The sequence below is a fragment of the Macrobrachium nipponense genome, chromosome 5 (assembly GCF_015104395.2).
Source record: "Macrobrachium nipponense isolate FS-2020 chromosome 5, ASM1510439v2, whole genome shotgun sequence".
NCBI classification, from domain to species: domain Eukaryota; kingdom Metazoa; phylum Arthropoda; class Malacostraca; order Decapoda; family Palaemonidae; genus Macrobrachium; species Macrobrachium nipponense.
The window spans coordinates 137,921,612-137,946,652 of NC_061107.1; the positions used below are offsets into that span (position 1 = coordinate 137,921,612).

Here is a 25,041-nt window from a genome sequence, read left to right on the forward strand (position 1 = left end):
TTTTTCTTGAGTTTTACCTAACAAAATAGGCAGCTTTAAGCTCTTTCATAGGGGGCTTCAACTATTTGTGGGGGGTATGATACCTATCCCCGCGAATACAGGGGGAACGCTGTATTTATTTTCTATCAGCATGCAAACAAAATTAAAATGAAGTTTTTATTGTAAAACTAATATTGTAATACCTACCTGAACACCTGAACTAGCCCTGGTCACTTACCAGCCCAAACCATCATTTATTAAAAATTTACCAAATCTTTGGTTAAAATAAACGATCAGTGTTGCCAATCTCCTGGCAAACACCCTCGTTACCTAGTTACCAGCCCACCGCTAGTAGCCCTGCCTCACGGGCCGGTCACACCTGCCCTCTCACGTCAATCATAACTCAATAACTCTGTATGAGAGGGGAGGAGGGTGGGAATCATTCAGGTGTTCAGGTAGGTATTATATTAGTTTTACAATAAAAACTTCATATTGCAATACACCCCCTGAACACCTGAACTAGCCCGATTAACAACATTAATTTGGAGGTGGGGAATCAAATCTGCCCGGCCCTCGTGTACTCAATATAATTGAGTACACGAGTCAGTCTCAAGTTCATTTGTCACTCGTCCAAGCTAATCTCCCATGTGTGGCCTTCTAGGCCTCCCATATGTGGAGGGAAAAACTCCCTGCACCTCTACCCTAAGGTCAAAACTCATTGAGTGCGGGAGGGATACAAACCTGTTTCCTCTCAGCTGGCTATGTGCCTCACCTGAGTAGAGGAAAAACTGAAGACCTCCCATGTGGCTCTCGGCCTCTCATGTATGGAGGGAATCTGAAGACCTCCCATGTGGCTCTCGGCCTCTCATGTATGGAGGGAATCTGAAGACCTCCCATGTGGCTCTCGGCCTCTCATGTATGGAGGGAAACTGAAGACCTCCCATGTGGCCTTAGGCCTCTCATGTACGGAGGAGACAACCATGTCCATCGGTGCGTCTGCGACGGTGTCGTCGATCGTAGTGATGTCCTCTCTTGTAGTGTTGTACCTGCCTGTCTGTACTCTGCCTGGTTGGCACTTGAAAGAATACCCTCAGATAGACCTAGACATGTTCTTTCCTATCTGTCCTAATACTTAAAATCCTCTTGTGATATATCATATCATGAATACCTTATACATATTCCTAATAGTCGCTCCCTACTCTAATACTAACTCAGACAGCAAGATTGTTGGGTTTAAAAATAGAATTTAGGCCAAAGGCCGAGTATTGGGACCTATGAGGTCAGTCAGCGCTGAAGGGAAATTGACAAAGTTTGAAAAGGTGTGAAAGGAAGAAAAACCTCTGTTGCACAATGAGTCCAGTGTTAGGAGAGCGTGGAAAATAGGATGAGAGAATATGGAGAGAATATGAAATCAGAAAAGTAAGAGAGAGAGAGAGAGATGAGAGAGAGAGAGGCGAGAGAGAGAGAGAGAGAGCTTGAGAGACCGAGAGAGAGAGAGAGAGAGAGGAGAGAGAGAGAGAAACACAATCGTCTAGGAAAAAGAGAGAATATAAAATCAGGGAAAAGAGAGAGGAGAGAGAGTGAGAGAGAGAAGAGAGAGAGAGAGAGAGAGAGAGATAGAGAGAGAGAGAGAGAGAGGAGAAGAACACAATCGTCTGGATAAAGAGAGAATATAAAATTCAGGGAGAAATAGAGAGAGAGAGAGAGAGAGAGAGGGGGGAGAGAGAGAGAGAGAGAGAGAGAGAGAGAGAGAGATTACGATCGTCTAACATCTCCACCTCCGCAAATTGCACCCTCTAAGTTAAAAGGGTATTATCTTAACGATAATATACTCTTATAACTCCGTACAGCTATGAACAACCGAACGAGAACTTGTTGCTAATGCGATAGACTCCTATAACATCATCACTTTATTGTATTGATCAGCGTGTGACAGTAATCGAATCCGATAGCAACATCCATTAATGTATTCATCCGCGTAATTACTGTATTCATGTTATAAATGCAGCTGAAGCTAATAAGGCAAAATTACGTGCATCAGCAACCTGGACAGAAGTCCCGAGCTTTTGTATGAATTCCAACGCAGCCATGGTAAAAGAAACTAATAGCATGAAAGAGCTCATTACTGTTGTTTTCACACATACAAAGGATTAATAACGTATATAAAGTGTAAGGTTCGTAATACCTATGAAAACGAGTGAAAAACGGACGGAATCCTAAATTTAACGCCATCTAACCCGAGGGAAAAACTAGCTTCCAATGAGACGTATCAGTCAAATTTTGGTCTTAAATTACATCGTAAGACGAACAGAATGACTTCGTTCCATAAGTTAAGTATCCAGATATTCATTAATATGCTAACTAAGGACAAAAACATTAGCCGAGACCAAGTGATATGGTTGAATCTGGAGCCAAGGAGAAAAAAAAAAAAAAAGACTAGCCGGCATCCTTGTCTGTCTAAACCACACCTCCTTACAATAGTGCTGTTTGACGACAAGCTAGTGTAATTGTAATTTAATTGAAAAGTAATAAAATAATATTTAAAGGTAATTAAATTAACTTTATTAGGCCTAATATTAATTTCAGTTGTCATTGTAATTTGATAATACGACTGGTAATAATTTGTAACTGTAATTGACATAAGCGCAATGTAAATACTGACGGCAATAGTCTGTTAAATGTATGAAGACGTCATACATACAAATTCCTTATATCTGACATCTGATTTATATGCCCCAAGATAGAAACCTCATTGACTATGTTAAATGTCAACATAGTTGAACACACGTCTCCTTCAAGACGTTTGTACAAACTTGGCATAAGTGAGAGTGTTGTTACGTTAGTCATTTTAGGCAATCAGGAGAGAATGAGATGGATACGGCGACGCAAACCCGTATTCGTCATCCGCTGATTCCAGCATGAATGACTGCCGAGTTAGTGTTTATACTACGCTAATATGATGATACACATAATACAATTATAATGCTTTAGTCGGACAGAATCCGATCTTCATTCTGTTCGATTACATTCATATTAATTATCCTCAGATCGGATTCTCGTTCGTTTTCAATTACACCTGTACTGAATTATCCGAAGTCAAGAATGCCTTGAGCCTACAGCGTTAGCCAATATAAAAATAACTACCGATATGTTGTACAGCGAATACTTTAGGCTAGGCTACTGAATATGCATACGATATATCATCGTGAACACTAGGCTAACCGTAGTTAATTTTATTCGATTTCTCTCCATACTGAATATCGTAAGTCAATATGCATTGAACGGAGAATTAGTTGATATTAACAATTATCGTATCGTATACGTAGAGGAAAGAAACCTTAAAGACGAAGGAGAATATCTGAAAGACCAACCATGGCCTAAAAGCTTCTGATGCAAGGAACTCGAAGCAGGAAAAAGCCTAAAGATGCCCTAAGGACACTGTGCCTCTAAAAACTACTACTTTTAATAGAAAACCGACCCGAAGAAGCCTGCACTTCTCTTCCTAAACTAAACACTATGTAGCCTATTATCCCTACTCGTCTATATCTGACCTAAGTTTTTATCATCCTGAGAACTTACACATCGAGGGAAGGGGAATCTGCTGCCAACACTGCCTGCTCCGCGCCAGGGGGGACGGCGGATCCTGCCCTGTGGGCTTGCGGATCCCCATAACCCCCAGCACCGGTTAGGGCTGATTCTGGAACAGGCAGGGGAGCTGGAAAAGAACGATTCGTAATTTCAGTATCCCTATTGCTCGATCTATCCTCACATAATCTTTACATAAAATCGGTAACAGATGTCATACTCGATGTCAGCCTACTCTCAAGTCTCTTAAAGAGCACTGTCTCTAAGTCTTTATCTTGATCTACGTTAGTCTCTTCCTGCCTACACTTACTTCTTAATACGAGACCTTTCCTATGTTTGAGATACCCTAACATCTGGTCCAAAGACCACTCCTGACATTCCAAACATCTGGTCTTTACATTATATTGAACAGGCCTACAATTTACGCATAAGGAATGACTATCGTGTCATAGGGTACTCATCCTTTTCTTGCATTGTTGGCAAAGACGATACGTTGTTGAACTTCCGCTCGTCGTTTTCTGTGATGTCGTGGCCGAGGATGCAGTAGTCGTTGTCGTAGCCTGTGTTGTTTCTTCCTTTGCAGAATCAATGTCTAATGACAAGGTATTAAGAGCAATCCAACCGTAATCCAAAGGGATGCGTAATTCGTCACCAAAATCAATCAAATCAAAGGTGCAAATGAAGGCCGGGCAAGACCAAAAAGGAGTTCGCTGTGGATACATCTGTACTCCACCGCGAACGATAAGTGATTGACGTGAGAGGGCAGGTGTGACCGGCCCGTGAGGCAGGGCTACTAGCGGTGGGCTGGTAACTAGGTAACGAGGGTGTTTGCCAGGAGATTGGCAACACTGAACGTTTATTTTAACCAAAGATTTGGTAAATTTTTAATAAATGATGGTTCGGGCTGGTAAGTGACCAGGGCTAGTTCAGGTGTTCAGGGGGTGTATTGCAATATGTGTTCTTTCATGCTCATTTGCTTTGATTAAAAGTTTATGAGTTTAATCGATGTTACCAATGCACAATAAATTTACAGTTGTTAAATAGCTTGAACATTGTTTTCTCAGCTTCTGCTACAACTTGCAGCTTAAATTTAGTAGTAATGCGTAGTATATTTCCTTGGCGATCTTTTATCCATAGCAAATAAGAGTATATTAATAAAAAATATATCAGCCCTATTTTATTTAACGTCACCTGTAACATAACTACGGCAATTGTTTACTATCGTATAATGGTTGAAATGCGATTCGGTTGTTCTTAGCAAAACCACTGTTTCTCCTTCAGTTGTAACGCTACTAACAACACTTATCATTCTCTTTATAATGGTTGAAATGCGATTCGGTTGTTCTTAGCAAAACCACCGTTTCTCCTTCAGTTGTAATGCGACTAACAACATTTATATCATTCTCTTTTACATTTTTAACATATTTAACTAGAAGATGGTATTAAGAGATAGATGAAAAGAGGTTAGCACATGAAATACATGATAAAATCATGAGTGTATACAGTAATTATTTGTTATTTTACTTAAATATTTTCCATGTTTTTGTACAGATAGATAAAATTTATTGTTACCATTTCTTTATTAATTTCCTTCATTTTCATTTTAAATATTATGCTAAAGCTTTTAATGTCCTGCATTTTATTATTTATATTAATAAAGCTATATCTTACTTTATGGGTCCTGTTTGTTTATATAAATGCATAGTACATATAAGCTTTATCACAAAAACAAAACTATGAAGGAAATTGCTATAAGATAACTGACTCCTTGGGTTTTGGGATGGTTTGGGCTGTAGTATTTCTGTTTGAAATGACTTTTAATTGCTTGGAAAGATCATTTATGGTATATTTTTGTTAGAACTATCACAATAGGCAGTGAACTGTTAAAATAGGCAGTTATAAGCATTTTACACTAGTTTAAGGGATACAGGCTATAAATATACCTGGACTTTACAGCAAAAACACACATTTAGGGATATAAACAGTGATATCAGAGTTTCTTTTATTGCGTGGCTGGCTTGGACGCTTTAATACGTTATCTTGGTGCAACTGTAATTTTACAAGACCAAACACAAACAAATACTACAAAGAACACATATAGTAACTTGATAAAATTAGCAGGTATTTTTGAGAGAATCTCAATACAGAGGCCCCACATAGGATTGTAAATATTCACTTTCAACTACCCATAGAAAGTACAGAGAAATTTTTAGTTCTTTTAATACCATGTGCATTTGCATATCTTCCTCTTTCTTTTGCTTTTATTTGAGATCTTGAAGCTTGCCCAATCTCAAGGTTTTTTTCATGTACGTTTAGTCCAGCCAGTGATGATTAATCTTAAAATATTTGACAAACCTGTTGCTTTAACTATTTGACAAACCTGTTGAAATGCAGAGTATGTGGCCATTTTCTTTAAGAAATCTTGTTCCTGATCCTTGGTGACAAGATGAAAGTAAAAGGTGTCGTGTCCCCTTGCACGACCACAGCTGTGAACGTATGAACGATAGTCGGCAGGTGGATCAAACCTAGAAGGGAAAGAATATTACAATATTCAATAAATATTAGTTTTTACTCCACATTTGCATATGGAAGCCAAGGATATACCTGAGTAATTTCAGACTCTAAAATTAGACTGACTACCAAGTTATATGTGATAAAAAATCCATATTATCTGATTTAAATATCAGTCAATTTTACCTACCATTATCTCAATAACACTAATAAATATAAAAAAATCTTATTTCCTCACAATTCTAAATTTTGAATGCTTAACCACTTCCTTTTCAGTTGTTTTGCATGCTAAAATCTGTCAAACAGATACTCAACATGCATCACAGTGTAGAAAACCATATCTGCACTTTACTACATTCTCTTTATTAGTCCATTTTACACTGCAACATTTACACTGAATCGAGAAGAACTAACCAATTACAGCAAACCTGTACTTACTAAGTTTAAAATTATCTATCAAATCTCTTGCTTTTCTTTCTCTAAATCTTCTGCTGAAAACCCTTATGGACAAAGTAAATAGACTATGTATAAAACAAAGAAGGCTCCAAGGAAAAATCTACCTGCACAGAAACAAATGATAGAAATGGTGATAAATAAATGAATATAGGAGCATAAAACCAATACACCCGAATTCAGATGCCAGCAAAAACTAGGAATGAATTTGCTCCTTGCTTGAACAATTGTAGATCAGAAGATTCCACAAATGACATAGGCAAACTAGTCCACAATGTAATTGTAGCAAAGCTACAACTAGAAAACTGAGCAGTACCAAACCTAATCCAAGAAACCAACACAAGTTTATAGCTGCAGCAGCCTGCATAGTGTTGTGAGCAAATACTGCTAGGTCAGGTAAAGATTGAGTGCACAGTATATTTGTCATTGTAGTACATTTGATGCCTATGCCACAAGTCAACTTTAACAGTTGGCAAAATAAACTTGACAGATGACATAACTTTCCAAGAATTTGAGATGTGAGTCAGGACTAGGGGACCACTAGAAAACGGCACTCCACACAAAGAGGAAGAAATATTAAAACACTTAAGACATAAAAGCTTCATTACAAAATATTTAAAACCACTTCAAGATACTAAAATTTTTAAAAACAAAGGAAGCAATATTGCATATACGTATGCTTCTTAAAAGTTCAGTTTCTTATCAAAAGTTACTACAACAATCTCAAAAAGTCACTAACATATAAAAATGTACCATTTAAATGTAAATCGGGATGCAAACATGAAAGTGTTCTGGATCAACAATCACACTGAGTTTTTGAAGGTTACGCTTCATGCCCCGAAAGCCTATCCTTATTAATTCTACAACCAGAGAGATGTAACAACAGTTAGAAAAGTATCATATGTGTATGCAATTGCTTTGCTCTCTAGGCCTTACCACGTCACTAGTACTTATAAAGATGAGAAATAACAAAGGTTCAAGAAAACACAGACCCTTTGGGTTCTGCCTATTAAAAATTCATTTAAAATCTTAATTATCCACCACTTTCCAATAATCTCAGTGTGCGGATACGTACTTCATGACTCACAAGGTCAAATACATCAATAAAATCTAAACCAACCATGCATGCCTTTGCACCCTCATCAAGAGCACTGTTAGAATGTAGATACTAAACTCCTGAAAATAGTAGTACGTAATCTCAGGAGCAATGACACTGTTAAGTCTTTTTAAAAATCATGGGAAAGATCTCTTAGGGTCTATGCCACTGTAACTGTCAAGCCCAAGAAGTAAGTTTTGACTCTTCTACATCTGAAGGGCATTCATCACTAGAAAGCATTATAAAGTCTCTCCAAGACAACCTGAGTTTGGCTTCAAAGCTCAATGAAATTACGTCACAATACGTCTGATCACTTGTTCCTCTTAAGGGGTATGCCTACACCATAAAGACTCATTATAAAGTAAATGATTATTTCTACCTTGTGATTGAAGGGATTTGCTTCAAATTTTTACCAGTTATTCTACAACTAATAACAAAAATCCTCTTGTGGAGAACTTTAGAAATTTGGCCTACTAAAAGCTTCATTGAATTTGGTTCAGTCTTTTTAGAGAAATAACCATTTAGTTTTGAAAAAATTAAGTTTTGAGAAAACAACAAAACAAAAACCAGAGACAATCTGGACACCTTGAACAAGTTTCATATCACTATATCATTATTTGTTTGTTTGTTTTTGTTTGTATGGAGTTTTTACAATGCATGGAACCAACTTCCGAACGACATCAAGAGTGAACTTCTATCACCAGAAATACACATCTCTCACTCCTCATTGGAATGCCCGAGAATCGAACTCTCAGCCACCAAGGCACTAGTATATCATTATAACCTATTTTCACTGACATGTCCCATAACCCCTTTTCTCTGACACGTCCCATAGAGACAATGAGATTTTGTGGGTGACAATTATTCGTCAATCATTTTTGTTCACACTTGATTCTAATGGTTTTTTACATTTTGTCGTTCACAGTGTCATACAAGGGATGTACAAAATCATCCATGAACCAATCTACACAAATTTTTTAGCAATAAAGTTTCAAAATGTTTACTCACATAAAACAGTTCAAGCCATGTATACCTTTCTTGATCCCATCCTGAAGTATTCATTCATACAGACTCTTTTTACAAGTCTGTTTTACTATTTTGTGGTTCACTGTTGCATACAAGATATGAACAAAATTGTCAATACACCAATCTATTTTTTTCCTTTTTGATTATTGCTTCAAGATATGATTTAGACAAAAAGTTGTAAACTGATGATAACTAAAATTCAACAATTCCTAGAAATTTGGCAAGCTGTTCATGTTTCATCATAGGCACGATTATATGCAGCATTAAACCAAGGCTTATCTCCTGGTTAATTTTGTTTCCTTAGCTATATTTACCCACACCATCCTATGAGGCTTTTCAGGTCCCCATCTGACTGTGGCACTAGTCAGTGGATCTAACAGCCCCTTCCAAAATCTTTACCTTCTGTGCTGACTGTGGTCTTTTGTTGAATTTGTCTTATGTTACAGCATTCAACAACCATGTCTCTTATGATAAATTGTGTCAGCTCCGCTATACCATACCTCCTGAACACACAATAAAGGCCATGTTCTTTCTTGTATACATTTCCACCACTTTCCTACTTAAACTCACCACTATCGCCTATTGTTGTGTTCACTTTTAATTATGTAGTTTGCACAGTTTCTACTTTCTGCATAAAATCTTTGCATGCCATGCCTACTTCAGGCTGCACTGTAGTGAGAGTCATTTAGTTTTAGAACAGATTTTTAATTTTAGGGTTTTTTTTCCCCTACACTTTTCCACAGCACAATATTCAGTGGTCTGGATTTGAAATGTTATAATACACATCCTCAAACAGCATACCAACCATGGTCCTGTACCTTTGGTCCTGAAGGGTGTTAAGCAAAACCTGAGCCGAGAGATTTTTAGAAAATATTGCTGCAGTCATTTCATGCTTTCTGCCAATTCTTGACATCAATACTTTATGGAGCATAAGGACAGATTCCATCGTGGTTGTGGTAAAAGAAGCAGTAATCCACTTGCTACTCCATTTTCAAGGTTGGTAGCCTCCATCATTTACCTGGATATTAGAAGACTGTTAGCCACTGCAGTTAAGAACCTTTCGTTTAGCATCGGAGATTTGGTTCGTGGAATTATTACCTCCCAAGGTTGTCCCTCATGAGACATTCCAATCTCTAAATGTACTCCTTTTTAGTCCTATCAGTTTCGTCTTTTGTGGGTCATAGTCCTATCAGTTTCGTCTTTTGTGGGTCAGTCTTTTGCTCCTGATCTCATAGCAACAAAAGTTGACTATTTTTGAGTTCATGCAATGGATTTTTCCAGCTTTGGTGTCCACTTGTGTTCATGACCTTTCCCTATCATGCAAGAATCACCCATCACTGCTTCAAAAGGACCAATAGTCTAGGATTCCATACTTGCATGTCAATGTATCAGTACAGGATTCAATCCTCTAAGATCTGAGTGTATTGCTGATGGCCACAATCATCAATCAAATGCTTGTAAATGTTTTAAGGGATAAGACTGGCCAAGGAAAGATGACTGCACATGAAATCAGTAAAAATAATCTAAGGTAGGTTTCCCTATAACTAGGATATAGCAAACATCTCCATTCACTACTGTGACTATCAGAACTATCTGATAACTCAGGCCCACAACTATCATTGTCATTTCCAAATAATAGCTTCAAACTACATCAAGACACCCTCTCCCAGAATGGGATTTTGATGGTTACTGAAGATCTACTGCTCATCCTAAAATTAACCTGTAGTTAATCTTGCCATTTGCCACAAGAATGCAGACAAAAGTTGCTTACAATGATGATGGAAAAATGTTCAATACAAGCTGCCTAACTAAAACAAAAAGAATTGTGACTCAGGTGGTAAGGCCCACACCAAGGATGGGAACTATTAATGACTGGGGATCAAACCCACTAAGTGAAAGGGTCAACTAACATGTTATGTCTAGTAATACTATTACATCTTCCTTTCTCCAGATAATCTTGAAGGTTAAGGACACTATGACTAGATGGGAAAAAGTTATTCCTGGGTGACTCCTTCAGAGTTGCTTGCGATGCTGTGCTTGCCATGAGCATTGTTTTAATTTTATTTAGAATATCAACTCACCTATTAGACTGATGTGCCAGACCCTCTTTCCCTCATTCTCACTTCACCAAACATCTACACTGGATCTGGATGTTTCTACCAACATAAGTGCATGCCTGAACAGCCATAAGAATACAACTTGGGCTTAATATGCCTGACAGTCAGTCAGTATTAATAATATACCACACACTTATGACACTACTTTTTATTAATGCCTCTGGCTTTACTAAAGGTGTGATATAATGCATCCTAAAGGAAAGATGAGGGGGGGGAAAGGAGGGGGAAGGAAAGGAGATCATCGGAAATTTTGCTTCCACTAGAATAATTCCATCAATTACAAGCACAAGGTATGCTGTAAGTGCTAAATATTAAAATTCTTACCTCAAAACTAAATTACACTGGGGAACATCAATACCTTCTTCTAGTACTTTAGTTGAAACTAGAATATTACACTCATGATGACGAAACCTGTAACAAAAACAAACACAAATGACAAAATTTCTTTGAATGCTATACACAAAATAAGGCTTATTATTTGAGAATGATGGGCTACAATGATAAAATGGTAAAAAGAAGGAATGCAAAGGAAAAAATATAGTCAGATGTTTTGAGGTGGTCAATGAAATAGATGCTGATACCTCAAAAGACTTCCTAGACCATGGAATGGGACAACTAGTCCACATAATGAGACCTTTAAAATGAAAATCAGTATGAAATTTCAAAGTTTTGAGACAATGGAAGGGAAGGTGACCAAAATAATGCTAGGTAGATACAGTAGGTGTTGAATCAGAAGGGTATCAGAGATGAGTAGCACAGTACAGGATGGGGGTCAATGAATGTTGTAAGGACCTACTTTGTTTTCTTTAAAGTGAAGCTTCATATGAAAAATTTGTGGGAAAATGTGAAGTTTTCATAATAAAACTAATACTGTAATACTTACTTGAACACCTGAATTAGCCCTGGTCACTGACCAGCATGAACTACATCCTCACAAACTTACCCATCAATTGGGTAATTAACTGACAGTGTTACCAACGCTGTTGGTAAACTGTTTACTGGGTTACCTGTGAACCGTTGGCAACGCTGCCGTACGTACAGGCCGCCATCAGCCTACCCTTTAATTGCGTCTTTCACAATCACAACTAATTGAGGGGAGGAGGGTGGGAATCATTCAGGTGTTCAGGTATTACAATATTAGTTTTATTATGAAAACTTCATATTGCAATACAATCTCTGAACACCTGAATTAGCCCGATTAACATAATTTTATTGGAGGCTGGAATATCTAATTCAGCCCGACCATCTACGAACACAGGCTGGTAACTCAGTAATTGCCTACTGTAAGTAAAGTATATTAATCTCACCTATTTGTTCCTATTCAGTTGATGAGAACCCAGAGGGGGAGAGTACCTCACATCAGTCTCATGAGTCAGGTTAGTTTCCATCATGCTAAACTCCCATGTGGTATTGTATACCTCTCATGTACGGAGTAACTTGAAGCCTCCCATGTGGCTATTTTAGCCTCTCATGTGTGGAGGAGAAGTTGCAAGAGCAGGTCCTTGGGATCCCATTGTTCACTGCCGCTGAAACATCTGTAACCTGCCTATCTTACCTGACAAACACAAACACATCAACAGGACACTCACCCTATTCCAGAAACCGAAAGCAAAAAAAAAAATGTTAAAACAGCTAACAGAATCCTACCATTATAACCCTAATGCGAACGAAATTATCGCATCACTGCATTGGCCGTGATGAACGGGCCAAGCAAGTAACCCTCCTCTGATGAGAATTGAATGTCCTTCAGGTAAAATGACGTGAATACTGAAACTGACTTGCAGGTTGCTGCTTGTAGAATCGCTGACACCGAAAAGTTCCGAAGAAAGGCCAACGAGGTTGCCATACCTCTTATACTAAGCGCTCTAGGTCGCGAAACATTACAATTCAAATCCGAAAGGGAAGATGAATTACTAGAGGCCTGAGAAATAACTTCTCGGAGAAAGAAACTTAACAGCATTGTTCGATATGGATCTAGATGGATTCCAGGGAGACACAAACAGCATTCTAGGATGAGGAATGAGCTTCTCCGTGTGAGACAAATAAATCCTTAAGGCTCATACAGGACACAGTTGCATTTCAGACTCGTCGCCTCATACGAATTCTTCTAAGGAAGAAACCTTGAACACTCTATAGGCAAAGGGTTTAAATCTGACTCCGACTTTGCTACGAACTCTGGAAGATAAAAGAAACATGTCTTGTCCCCAGAAAGAGACTGACCTGGCTACTGCTTGTATCTCTCCGACTCTCCTAGCCGTGGCAAGAGCGACAAGAAACAACACTTTCGTCGTTAACTCTCTCAGCGGTATCGACTAATGGTTCAAAAGAAGCAGAGCTTAACCTCAAAACCGCCGCTAAATCCCACAAAGGGGCCCGAAGCGAAACAATCGGTCGTCCTATTTTAAATGATCTCAAAAGATCGTGTAAAATTCTACTGTCAGATATGTCTGGTAGGTGAAATTTGATGGTGCTCATAAGCATGGACCTATAACCTGCGATTGTGGAATACGACATTCCTTTCCTCTTTACTTAAGAATAGGGGAAAATCCACTATTTTTGCTATTGTTGGGCAACAAATGCTGTCCTTCTTTACTGCACTAATTATGATACATTGCCCATCTGATTTGGTACAACTTCCTAGTAGATCTTCTCAGACAGCAAGGCTTCGCATGGGTGGTTCGAGAAATTCCGTAAACGGACTGGCATCCATTCGGTGGTGCGGCATGGGGAGGCGGCCAGCTCGGACACGAAAGCGGCCGAAGCCTTTAAAAAGACGTTCGACGAGATGATGATCAAGGAAGGCTACAGTTCTCAGAAAGTCTTCAACTTTGATGAGACTGGCCTTTTTTGGCAAAAAGTGCCTCGTCGGACATACATCACGGAGGAAGAGAAGAAGCTACCCGGGCATAAGCCTATTAAAGACAAGCTTACACTTGCACTTTGTTCGAACGCCAGTGGGGATTGCAAGGTGAAGCCCATACTTGTCTATCATTCCGAGACTCCTCGAGCCTTCAAGGCCCACAAAATGCTTAAGGAGAAGCTTCCAGTGATGTGGAGGCCTAATGCAAAAGCCTGGGTAACGAGGCTTTTGTTCACTAAGTGGGTAAATCTGTTTCGGCCCGACAGTGAAGAAATTCTTGGAGGAGAAGTGCCTCCCTCGGAAATGTCTGCTGGTGTTGGACAATGCCCCCTGCTCACCCTCCTGGCCTCGAGGAAGATATCCTAGCGGAGTATTCCTTCATCAAGGTTCTTTATCTTCCGCCTAACACCACCCCTCTCCTCCAGCCCATGGACCAGCAAGTGATATCGAACTTCAAGAAGCTGTATACGAGTTTCGACATCACCGATACCACAAACCTCACCTTGCGTGAATTTTGGAAGGAGCTTTTCGATATTGTAATATGCATCTAACTCATCAACCAAGCTTGGCAGGAAGGTTTCGAGGCGAACCTTGAATTCCTCGTGGAGGAAACTCTGGCCCGATGCCGTATCTGCCCGAGACGTGGGCGAAGCTGGTGCTGCAGATTCAGGAACAGTTGACAATCCTGAAACTGTTTCGCAACCAGATATTGATGAGATCATTGCACTCAGTAAGTCCGTGGGGCTAGTCGTCGACGAGGACGACATCAATGACTTTCTTGAGGAGCACCAAGAGAAGCTTACGACGGATGACCTGAAGGAGTTGGAGGCCATGCAACATAACGTCATTCAAGAGGAGTTCTCTAGCAGCGGCGAGGAGGAGGACGAGAACTCTATGACAACGGCAGAAATTAAGGATGCTCTAGCTGCTTTTCATAAGGTGCAATCATTCGTAGAAAAGACACACCCCGAAAAGGCTTACACACGTCGTGTGCTTGCACAGTTCGATGACATTTGCCAGAGTCATTTCAGGAACATTGTCAAAAGTAGGCAGAAGCAATCTTCCTTGGATAGTTATTTTTTAAAGAGGCCTTTATTAGGAGTAGTAAGCAAAAAGGAAGAACCTTACATTTTTTATGTGTTTTGTAAAGTTAAGTGTACGTATCTGACGTTTGTCCACCTCCTCTGTCGCCACTTTCGGAGATAGCCTCACTCGAAAGGTAAGCTTCCACATTTTACTACATACGTACGTATGTACATACAGTATTTCTTGTATACCATGTACACTAATACACTTTATTTACAGGTATATTAGCAGTACGTATTAAGTTAGGTATTGAATGGTCCAAATTGTTGTAGTATTTCATTGTTTATAGGTCAATTTAGCTTTATTATGAAATTTACTGGGGTGTTTTTGGGGGGCTTGGAACGGATTAGCCATTTTACATGTAAAATGCGGTCCAAGATACGAAAAGCTCATGATACGAAGGCCGCCTCGGAACGGATTAATTTCGTATCTCGAGGTACCACTGTATGAGAAACTGCCAGTTTAGTTGAATACAGTGTTTCAAACATTACCTGATTAGGCTGTACTGGATCCTCAAGAGCTTTTGACTGCAGATATAATGAGTGAATGAATTCTATCATCTGCTTGTATTCATTTGAAGTGGCATGAGGAAAAGCAAATTCCTGAACTTGTTCTTCTTCCTCCACACCACCTTCAATTTCTGGACCGTCCAGCCGGGCCGAAGCACAAAAAGAGACAGGGAGACCACCAGGAGAACCTAACCCCAAAGAAGGGGAACCCAATACCTCCGAATACCTCGATACCTTACCTAATGTATCCATACCTACACCAGAGCCAACCTCCAAAGGTTGCGCAAAACCATCACCTCCAAACTGTGAAGACGAAACACCTGTCTGCAACACACTCCCCACTATCGGGTGTGCAGAACCTAAACTTAACACACCTGTGAACACCGCACCAGAGCTGCAAACACCCAGGTGCACAACCAGTACCCAAGAGAAACTCAGCTGAGCAGAACCTCTCTCATACAACAACTGTGACGCAATACCTGCATCCAACAACAACTGTCAACTGTTGCCCATGACTCGTACCTGCGAGTGGCAAAGCCCCAATACCTGGAACACCTGTTCTCGATTGAGACAGCGTCTCACTCTGATGAATACCTGAAGACAACAAAACATCCTTAAATGAAGAGGGAGTACCTACCCCCGTAAGACCCGAAATCACACTGAACCCAGCCCCACTCGCTTTAGCGAAGTGAATTGCCAGAACCTCAGGAAAAGTTGAAAGAGAAGTCAAAGGGGAATGAAAATGTGAAGAAGCCACACTTGGTGTCATCAACAGGGCACCAACCGCCAAGGTTGAATAGGTGGAGGATAGACTGGATGTAACCATACTCAAAGATGCGCCCAACAACAAATTACAATCCACAGAAACTGTCAAAACAGCCTCAAGCTGCATACTTTCTGCCCTAGATGGACGAGGAATAGTGGATACCATCGGAACTGAAACATTCAGTGATGGCGCAAAAGTGTCGCCTAAACCCGAACACGCATGTTTCACGGTCGGAAACTTACAACCCACATCTATTAAATGGCTCGAAGACGGCCTTGCAGAAGCTTCTGCAACCACCTGTGAACATTTAGAAGTCTGTGCAACAGCTTGACCTGTCGCCAAGGAACCAGCCGTAGGAAGCCTAGATAGATGCGCAAGGGGAACATCCGAAAATTACACCAAAGAAGTGGCTGAAACAAAAATATGAGGAGAGAACTTAGAGGGAGATTAGGAATGTAAGGTTGGAATAGGAATGGACGGAGCAAAGGAAGAAAGAGGAGAGGAAGATGAAGAAGCCATCTTTTTGAGGGAGAGCAAATAGATAGAATCAGTACCACCCTGATAATCAAGAAAATTCAGGGAAATTCCTTAGAACATGTTCCCTTATATTGGGAAACCCAAAAAAAACTGTCTTACCAATAATCTATACCCTTGGGATAGACCCAAGAAATTAGCATTATACACTGCCAAATTAAGGGACTGATCCTCTGGAAAACCAGTACCAAAAGAACTACCGTTTCAACATGGGGAAAGGGAATCTTCGAAGAAGTTACTTCCACCCGAAAATCTACAACCGACACTGAATCAGATTCTCCTGCCACAGCGGGTTTAGAAATCTCCTGACGAGGCCTAGAGGACAGAAACACTACATCTAAAGGGTTCAAAGGAGACACCACCCTAACCGAATTTTGATCCAAACTATAATACGAGGGATCCTGCCCTTGCAACATAAATTCCTGCACACCTAACTTACCATCTCTATATGTCTCAGTCTAACCTATTGCTATTTCTACTTCAGGACTTACACCATGAGGGGAATAGGGGGAGTCCGCTACTAACACTGCCTGCTCTGCACCGGGGGGGTCGGCAGATCGAACCTTTGAGCTTGTGGATCTCCATTACCCCCACCACCCTGTGGGGCTGATTCTGGAGCAGGCAGGGGAGCTGAAACCAAATGATTAGTTATCTACTAAACTACTACTATCCTTGTTCTCACTCAATTTGCTCATAAAGTTTGCAAGCAAACTCGTCATACTTGCTTAAAGTTAACCTTCCAGCTTCCTAAATAAATTAAGACCAAATTCTCCTTTCCTATCTCTCCCGTTTCTACCTTACGCTTACTATTAGAAGCTAGGGACTTTCTATGTTTGAGATAATCCTCGATCTGATTGGTTGACCAATCCCTACATTTGTCACACCTCTGTCTAAAATAATGCTGTAACTTTCTGCAGCTTATACAGAGAATGTGTCATTTTTGAGGGTACTCATCCTTCTCTTGCATGTGCTGCAGGAACGAGGGAGCTATGACGTCTCCAGCTGTAGGTTGTTCCGAAGGCACGGTCGTAGGAGTCAATCCAACGGGGTAATTGAAAATAAGTCCAGTCTTCAACCAAACTCATCCACTGCAAAGCTGTGAGGGTCAGGCTAATGAGACCAAAAAAGTTGGCTAGCAACAGGATATAGAGTGAACTGAAAGCAATTGGAGGGTAGGCCGATGGCGGCCGGTATGTACGGTAGCGTTGCCAACGTTTCACAGCTAACTCGGTAAACTGTTTACCAACAGCATTGGTAACACTGTCCATTGGTAACACTGTCAGTTAATTACCCAATTGATGGGTAAGTTTGTGAGGCTGTAGTTTGGGCTGGTTAGTGACCAGGGCTAATTCAGGTGTTCAGGGATCGTATTGCAATAATTTGAAATAATTTCTGTTTCCTAAATACAAACCACGACATACTGACCTTAATAGTGCAGTATTAAAAGTCAACACTTGTGGAACTAAGTCTAGAATCTTCCTCTTTACTGATTATCCTAATAAAATGTAGCCCCTACTTACTATCTACTACAAGGCCTCTGTGAAATTCTGCCACTTGAGTCTTTCCTGTGCTTCAACTTTGACAAAAATCTCCGGCATCCCTTCCCATTGTTCTCATCCTTGTATAAATCAGTCCCGACAGGAGCCCAGCTGACACTATGTACTAATCTCCCGGGGGTTGTACAACGGACATGTTGAAGGCATCTCCGTCTTTCATCTTTTTGGTATCTTTTACAATTCGACCATCCCATCTGGCTCCCAAGTCTTCTTAAAGCTTTATTCTCAAATAAATAAATCTTTTATACCGGTTTCACTGTCCTATCATATTCATGTCCATTTAGCATTACAGCCTCCCACTTGTCTTATTCATATATTTTTTTTAAGTTTTTCATTACACCTGAACAGAAGAAAATGTGTACTATTGAATTTCATTATTCATAATATCTGAAAGATTCAACCTAATTAGCCTTCTCAATATCTCATCTTATTTCATCCCTTTGTCCATACTCCATTCTCATTATGTATTTTTGCTTTTCTTAGATTTATTCTCAGACCTGTCTCTTCACATATGATGCATTCCACTAGCAAACTTTGTTATTCTTCTGGTGTTCTGTCAATTAGGTTACCATCGTCTTTATATTCAGTTGCTCAAGTTTCTCCCACTACATAATGCAAGTTCCCTTGAAAAGACCACATACACTAACTATGAATCAATTTTGTTTATTAATAACTCCCTTTGATTCAATTTTGTTTATGAATAATTTCCATCGGCTTTACACAATAATTTTCATAGGAATGTCATAGACATAGGAACTTCACTAATACTGGTGTGTAGACACTGTCAAATACCTTCCCATAACCTATGAAAGGTATCAAAGATTTGAAAAAGTTTAACAATATGATATTGTAATGATACAATTAAGTTTGTTCATACTTACCTGGCAGATATATATAATCAAGTACCCACCCACCTCCCCTCAGGAGACAGTGGAAATAAAAATTATGAATAGAAAATGGGAATGGTTCCTGATACCCGCCTCCCAGCGGCGGGAATGGGTACTAACCACCTGACTCCCACTGCGTGTGTCGTAAGTGTTTAAATTTCTGTCGGATTCGGAAAAATACAGCTATATATATATATCTGCCAGGTAAGTATGAACAAACTTAATTGTATCATTACAATATCATTTTGTTCATGAAACTTACCTGTCAGATATATATATAGCTGAATCCCACCTTTGGTGGTGGGAGTAGACAGAATAGAAGATTTTAGGAAACATATATATGCAGATAATTGATATCTTGGTTCCTTACCTGTTAGCATAGCTGACTTCGTGGTTACTGCCGCGTAAGTCTGCTTGTGCTACTAGAGTTGCCAGCAAGCAGAGACCTATAAAGCTGGTGCACTCCAGATTGATCTGTCAATAGGGGCGAGACCACGACGTGACTAGACCATTGACCATACAAATGAGGGCAACGAAGTAAAACCAAACCACCTGGCGTAGCCTACCAAAAGTATCCCACTTAGACTAAGCTAATGGAAGGGAGATCCGCCGCAGGCGGTCAACCCCACAACCATAACACCAATTAAAAACTCCCCTAAACCATTAAAGGATAGGATGAGCGCTACCTCCTGCCCCCAAAACAGTGTCTGCAGCGACGTATGGTCCGAGCGAGTAACAATTTTCGTATGTTGCTTTCACCTCCCGCAGGTAGTGTGAAGCGAACACCGAATTGCTTCGCCAATAAGTGGCGCCCAAAATATCTTTGATTGCCATATTTTTGTGAAAAGCCACCGAAGTAGCAATAGCCCTCAACTCGTGGGCTTTCACTTTCAGAAGCTCCATGTCACTTTCACTACACTTTTCATGGGCTTCCTTAACCGTACTTCTTAAGAAGAACGCCAGTGCATTCTTCGACATTGGAAGATCTGGTTTTTTCACAGAGCACCACAAGTTCTCCGAAGAACCTCTGCATGCTCTGGTTCTCTGCAAATAAAACTTGAGAGCCCTGACAGGACACAGGACTCTCTCAGCTTCAGGTCCCACTAGCTCCGACAACCCTTTGATCTCGAACGTCCTCGGCCAAGGGTTGGAAGGGTGTTCTCGTTCTTTGCTAAGAACGTAGGACTTAAGGAACAAACTGCACTATGATCCTTGAACCCAATGTGCTTTGCTTATGACTTGAATTTCGCTAACCCTCTTCGCCGTCGCCAGAGCGGTTAGGAAAATGGTCTTCTTAGTAAGATTCCTAAGCGAGGCTAAATGGAGCGGTTCAAATTGACTCGACATGAGAAACTTAAGTACCACGTCTAAGTTCCACGATGGTACTTTCGGTTGGAGAACTTTCACAGTCTCAAATGATCTAATGAGATCATGAATGTCTCTATCATTCGCTAAGTCGAGTCCTCTATGCCTGAAGACCACAGAAAGCACGCTTCTGTAGCCTTTAATCGTGGGAACGGCTAGTTTCGCTTCATTCCTAAGGTGAAGAAGGAAATCTGCTATCTGGCTCACAGAGGTTGAGGTGGAGGAAATGCCCTTCCTTCTGCACCAACTTCTAAAGACAGCCCACTTTGATTGGTAAACTGCGATTGAGGAGGGCCTCCTTGCGGTGGCAATCGCCGTTGCCACAAGTCTTGAAAAACCCCTCGCTCTGGCCAACTTCTTGATAGTCTGAACGCAGTCAGACTCAGAGCGGGGAGGTTTTTGTGGTACCTCTCGAAGTGGGGCTGTCTGAGTAGATCTTTCCTTAGGGGCAGAGTCCTTGGAAAGTCTACCAGGAAGGACATCACCTCCGTGAACCAGTCGGCCGCTGGCCAGAAGGGAGCGATGAGGGTCATCCTCGCTCCTTCTGATGCAGCGAACTTCCTCATTACTTCCCCGAGGATTTTGAATGGTGGAAAAGCGTAAATGTCTAGTCCCGACCAATTCCACAGTAGGGCGTCTACTGCCACTGCTCCCAGGTCCAGAACTGGGGAGCAATACAGCGGAAGTCTCTTCGTTCGGGAAGTTGCGAAAACGTCCACATGAGGACGTCCCCACAGCTTCCATAGCGCCTGGCATACTTCCTGATGAAGGGTCCGTTCCGTCGGCAGAAGCTGTCCTTGCCGACTGAGAAGGTCCGCTCGCACGTTTTCCACGCCTGACACAAACCTTGTCAGAATCGTGACGTTTTGCGACTTCGCCCAAATCAGGATATTCTTCGCGATGGCGAACAGAGAAGGAGAGTGAGTTCCCCCCTGTTTCCTGAGGTATGCCAAGGCTGTGGTGTTGTCCGAGTTTATCTGAACCACTTTGTTGGAGACTTCCTCTTGGAAGAACCTTAGAGCAAGGTAAACCGCTGAAAGTTCTTTTAGATTGATGTGCCAGGACACCTGTTCCCCTCTCCAGGTGCCTGACACTTCTCTCCCTCCCAGTGTTGCTCCCCAACCCGTGGAGGATGCGTCGGAGAACAACACTAGGTCGGGGTTCCGAAGCTTAGCGAAAGTCCTTCGCAAGCTTCTTTGGATCCAACCACCATTTGAGGTGCTTTTTCACTTCCGTCAAAAACAGGACCTCTTCTAGATCCTGTTTGCGTGACCAATTGCTTGAGAGGAAGAACTGAAGTGGTCGGAGGTGCAACCTTCCCAGAGAAACAAACTTCTCCAGTGAGGAAATGGTCCCCAGCAGACTCATCCATTCCCTCACCGAGCATGTTTCCTTCCCTAGAAAGGCTGACACTTTGTCTAGGCATTGAAGTTGTCGCCCCCGGGGACGGAAAAGCCCGAAAAGCCACTGAGTCCATCTGAATCCCCAGATAGACTAAGGATTGAGAAGGAGTCAGATGCGACTTTTCGAGATTCACCAGAAGTCCCAGGGACCTCGCTAACGACAGTCGTGTGAAGGTCCTTCAGACACCGTCTTGCGATGAGGCTCGAATAAGCCAGCGTCTAGGTAGAGAGAGATCCTTATTTCCGCAAGATGGAGCCACCTCGCAACGTTCTTCATAAGAACGGTGAACACCATCGGCGCCGTGCTGAGACCGAAGCAGAGTGCCCTGAATTGGAAAACCTTCCCTTTCAGGACAAACCGCAGGTATTTTCTTGATCGGGGATGGATGGGGACGTGAAAGTATGCGTCCTGAAGGTCTAAAGAGACCATCCAATCCCCCGGTCTTAAGGCTGCAAGCACGGATTGAGGTGTCTCCATCTTGAACTTCTGCTTGGTAACGAAGCGATTTAGACTGCTGACATCCAGAACGGGGCGCCACCCCCCTGACTGCTTCGGCACTAGGAACAGACGGTTGTAAAACCCCGGAGAACTCCGGTCGAAGACCTGTTCCACCGCCTGCTTCTCGATCATTTGATCTAGTAGATCGTGAAGCACTTTTTTGCTTTTCTCCCTGATACGAAGGAGACAAATCCTTTGGTGTCGAAGACAGCGGGGGTAACATGGAAATTCTGTACCCCTTCTTGACGATGTCCAGAGACCAAGCGTCGGCACCTCTCTCTTCCCATGCTTTCGCGAAATGTAGAAGTCTGGCTCCTACCGGTGGCTGAAGGACTTCCCTCTCACTTCTTGCTCTTGGAAGGAGCAGGAGTCTTGCCTCTGAAAGAGCCTCTTCCTCGAGGGGCTGGCTTCGAGGAAGAAGCAGATCGAAAGGGCTTCGATTTCTTCAAAGCAGAGGACCCAGAAGACAAAGTAGTTGTAGGCTTCCTAGAAGACTGTGCCAGAAGGTCTTGGGTTGCTTTCTCCTGGAGACTGTCAGCTATGTCCTTTACCATAGACTGGGGGAAGAGATGTTCTGAGAAAGGAGCGAAAAGAAGATCCGCTTTTTGCGCTGGTGAGACCGACTTTGCAGTAAAATTGCAAAAAAGTGCTCTCTTCTTAAGCAGTCCCGTGCTGAAATGAGCAGCCAATTCCTCAGAACCATCCCTGACGGCCTTGTCCATGCAAGACAATACACTGGACAGCTCCCCCAGACTGATGGAATCAGAACTCCTGGACCTGGCATCCAAAACTCCTAGGCACCAGTCAAGAAAATTAAAGACCTCTAGTGTCCTGAAGAGGCCTTTAAGGTGAAAGTCTAACTCACTATGCGTCCAAGAGACCTTAGAGGAAGACAGAAAAGATCTTCTGGCGGCATCCACAATACTACCAAAGTCTCCTTGAGCTGAGGCTGGAAGCTTAACTCCGACGTTTTCTCCCGTCTCAAACAACATACCAGCTTTGCCACAAAGTCTTGAAGGTGGTAAAGTGAAAGAAGTCTTGCCTGAAGCTTTCCTCTTTTCCATCCAATCATGGACCTTTCGAAAAGCTTGCTTCGTAGAAAGCGACTTCTTCATTTTCACAAAGCCCGAGATCTTAGTAGCTTTGGATGACGAAAACTGAGAGGGAGGAGTACGTGGAGCTTCAGGTTGGAAAGTGTCTGCAAAGACTGACTGTAGCAAACGAGTCAAAACCTTGTAGTCCGTCGAAACTGGAGCCAACTGCTGTTCTTCGTCCACTTCGACGAAAGCGTCACTAATTTCCTCTTCAGACACTGGAGAAGTTGGAGGAAGTAAGGAAGAGTCACGAGCTTTCTCAAAAGAGAAAGAGCGGCGAACAGGAAGAGTTCCCGCTTCCGCTTGCGCTTGCGGAGGTGGTAAACTGACGTCCGTAGGCGCGCGCTTGGCGTCCGAAGCCAATCTACTGGCGCCGACTGAAGCGCGCTCGACAGCAACAGGTGTACACCTGGCGTCCACTGGCGCGCGCTGAGCGTCCACTGGCGCGCGCCGAGCGTCCACTAAAACGCGCTGAGCGTCCACTGGCGCTCGCTTACCTTGCACCGAATCACGCTCGGCGTCCACTAAAGCGCGCTTGACTTTCACAGAAGCGCGCTCGGCATCTAAAGAAACGCGCTTCTTATCACCAAGTTTCGTTGCAGCGGAAACAACCGCTTCACGAGAGCGAGAAACGAATTTCTCGCCTCCTCTAGAAAGTTGCTGGGGAGCAGAACGAACTGTAGAGGGAGACTCAAACGGAGAGAGAGACGAGCGAGGAGAGGGAGAGGGAGAACGCCTCGACCTCTTCACAGGAAGATTGTCATCCTTCCTACGGCGACGTGGAACAGTCTCTCTCGAAGAAAAAACATCTCGAAGTTGCTGCTGAAGAGACTGGAGAATCTTGCTTGTAGGTGAAGCCTCCTTTTCTGGGGAGGGGCTGATCCTGTGAGCAGGCGAGTGGCGAGGGGACACCTTCTTCCTACTCCCAGGAACCGCCACTTCACGCACCTTAGAGCGACTGCGGCGCTCGAAAGAAACATCTAGGAAAGACTCCGCCTCCGAATAATCCTTACGCTTCTTCTGCGGAGGAAAAGCAGCAAACGCACTATCAGGCGACGAGCAAAGTTCCGGAGAACAACTTGGACGGAAGCGTCCCGAACGCGAGCCGTCCTTTTCAGCGGACGGGATGCGGTATGAGAGCTCCACCCCTTGCGCGGGGAGGAAGCTTCAGAAGAAGAAAAGCACTCCTTGAGAAGACGTGCACGCGCACGCTCCTTGGCAGTCTGGGTAGGTTCGTCAGAAGCTGCCGAAGACAAGCCAGATCGGTGGGGGTTCCTCGTAACCCTCCTTCGACTTTCGACATGCTCTCTCCCCGTAACCTGGGAGTCAAGCAGAGGTCTAGGTCTAGAGGCGGAATGAGGCCGATCTGACGCACCCTCCACTACACAAGGGGCACTTTCACTGCACTTCTCTTCACTTTTGCTCTCCAGAGCTAACACTTTTGATTCTATGTTACGAATCGATTCAAGAATTAGCGATAAAGTATTACCTTATACCGACACTGTTTCAGGGGCCGGAGGCAACACTACAGGGGTAGGAGCATAATCTACAGAAGGAGGGTTAGCAGGAGAATCATTAAAATCTTGCCTACCTGAAACACTCCTGGAGGAAGACCTCCTTAACCTATCTCGCTCAAGTTTCTTAAGATAGGTTTCATACGCCTTCCATTCCGACTCTGTTAATCTTTCACACTCCTTACAACGACTTTCAAACGT

General features: G+C 42.3%; 2 protein-coding genes across 2 annotated transcripts in view; one reads left to right on the forward strand and one right to left on the reverse strand.

Moving 5' to 3' along the window:
* LOC135215665 (endoribonuclease Dcr-1-like) overlaps positions 1-25,041 on the forward strand; it is a 178,889-nt gene that overhangs the window by 39,102 nt on the left and 114,746 nt on the right. The gene's annotated exons all lie outside the window — the stretch shown is intronic.
* The window catches only part of LOC135215664 (endoribonuclease Dicer-like), an 89,899-nt gene that overhangs the window by 20,340 nt on the left and 44,518 nt on the right, over positions 1-25,041 (reverse strand). The window contains exons 10-11 of the mRNA XM_064250608.1: positions 11,092-11,178; positions 5,945-6,089 (exon numbers count right to left, since the gene is read on the reverse strand). Coding sequence (XP_064106678.1) covers positions 5,945-6,089; positions 11,092-11,178 — 232 coding nt within the window. The remainder of the gene's footprint in view (positions 1-5,944; positions 6,090-11,091; positions 11,179-25,041) is intronic.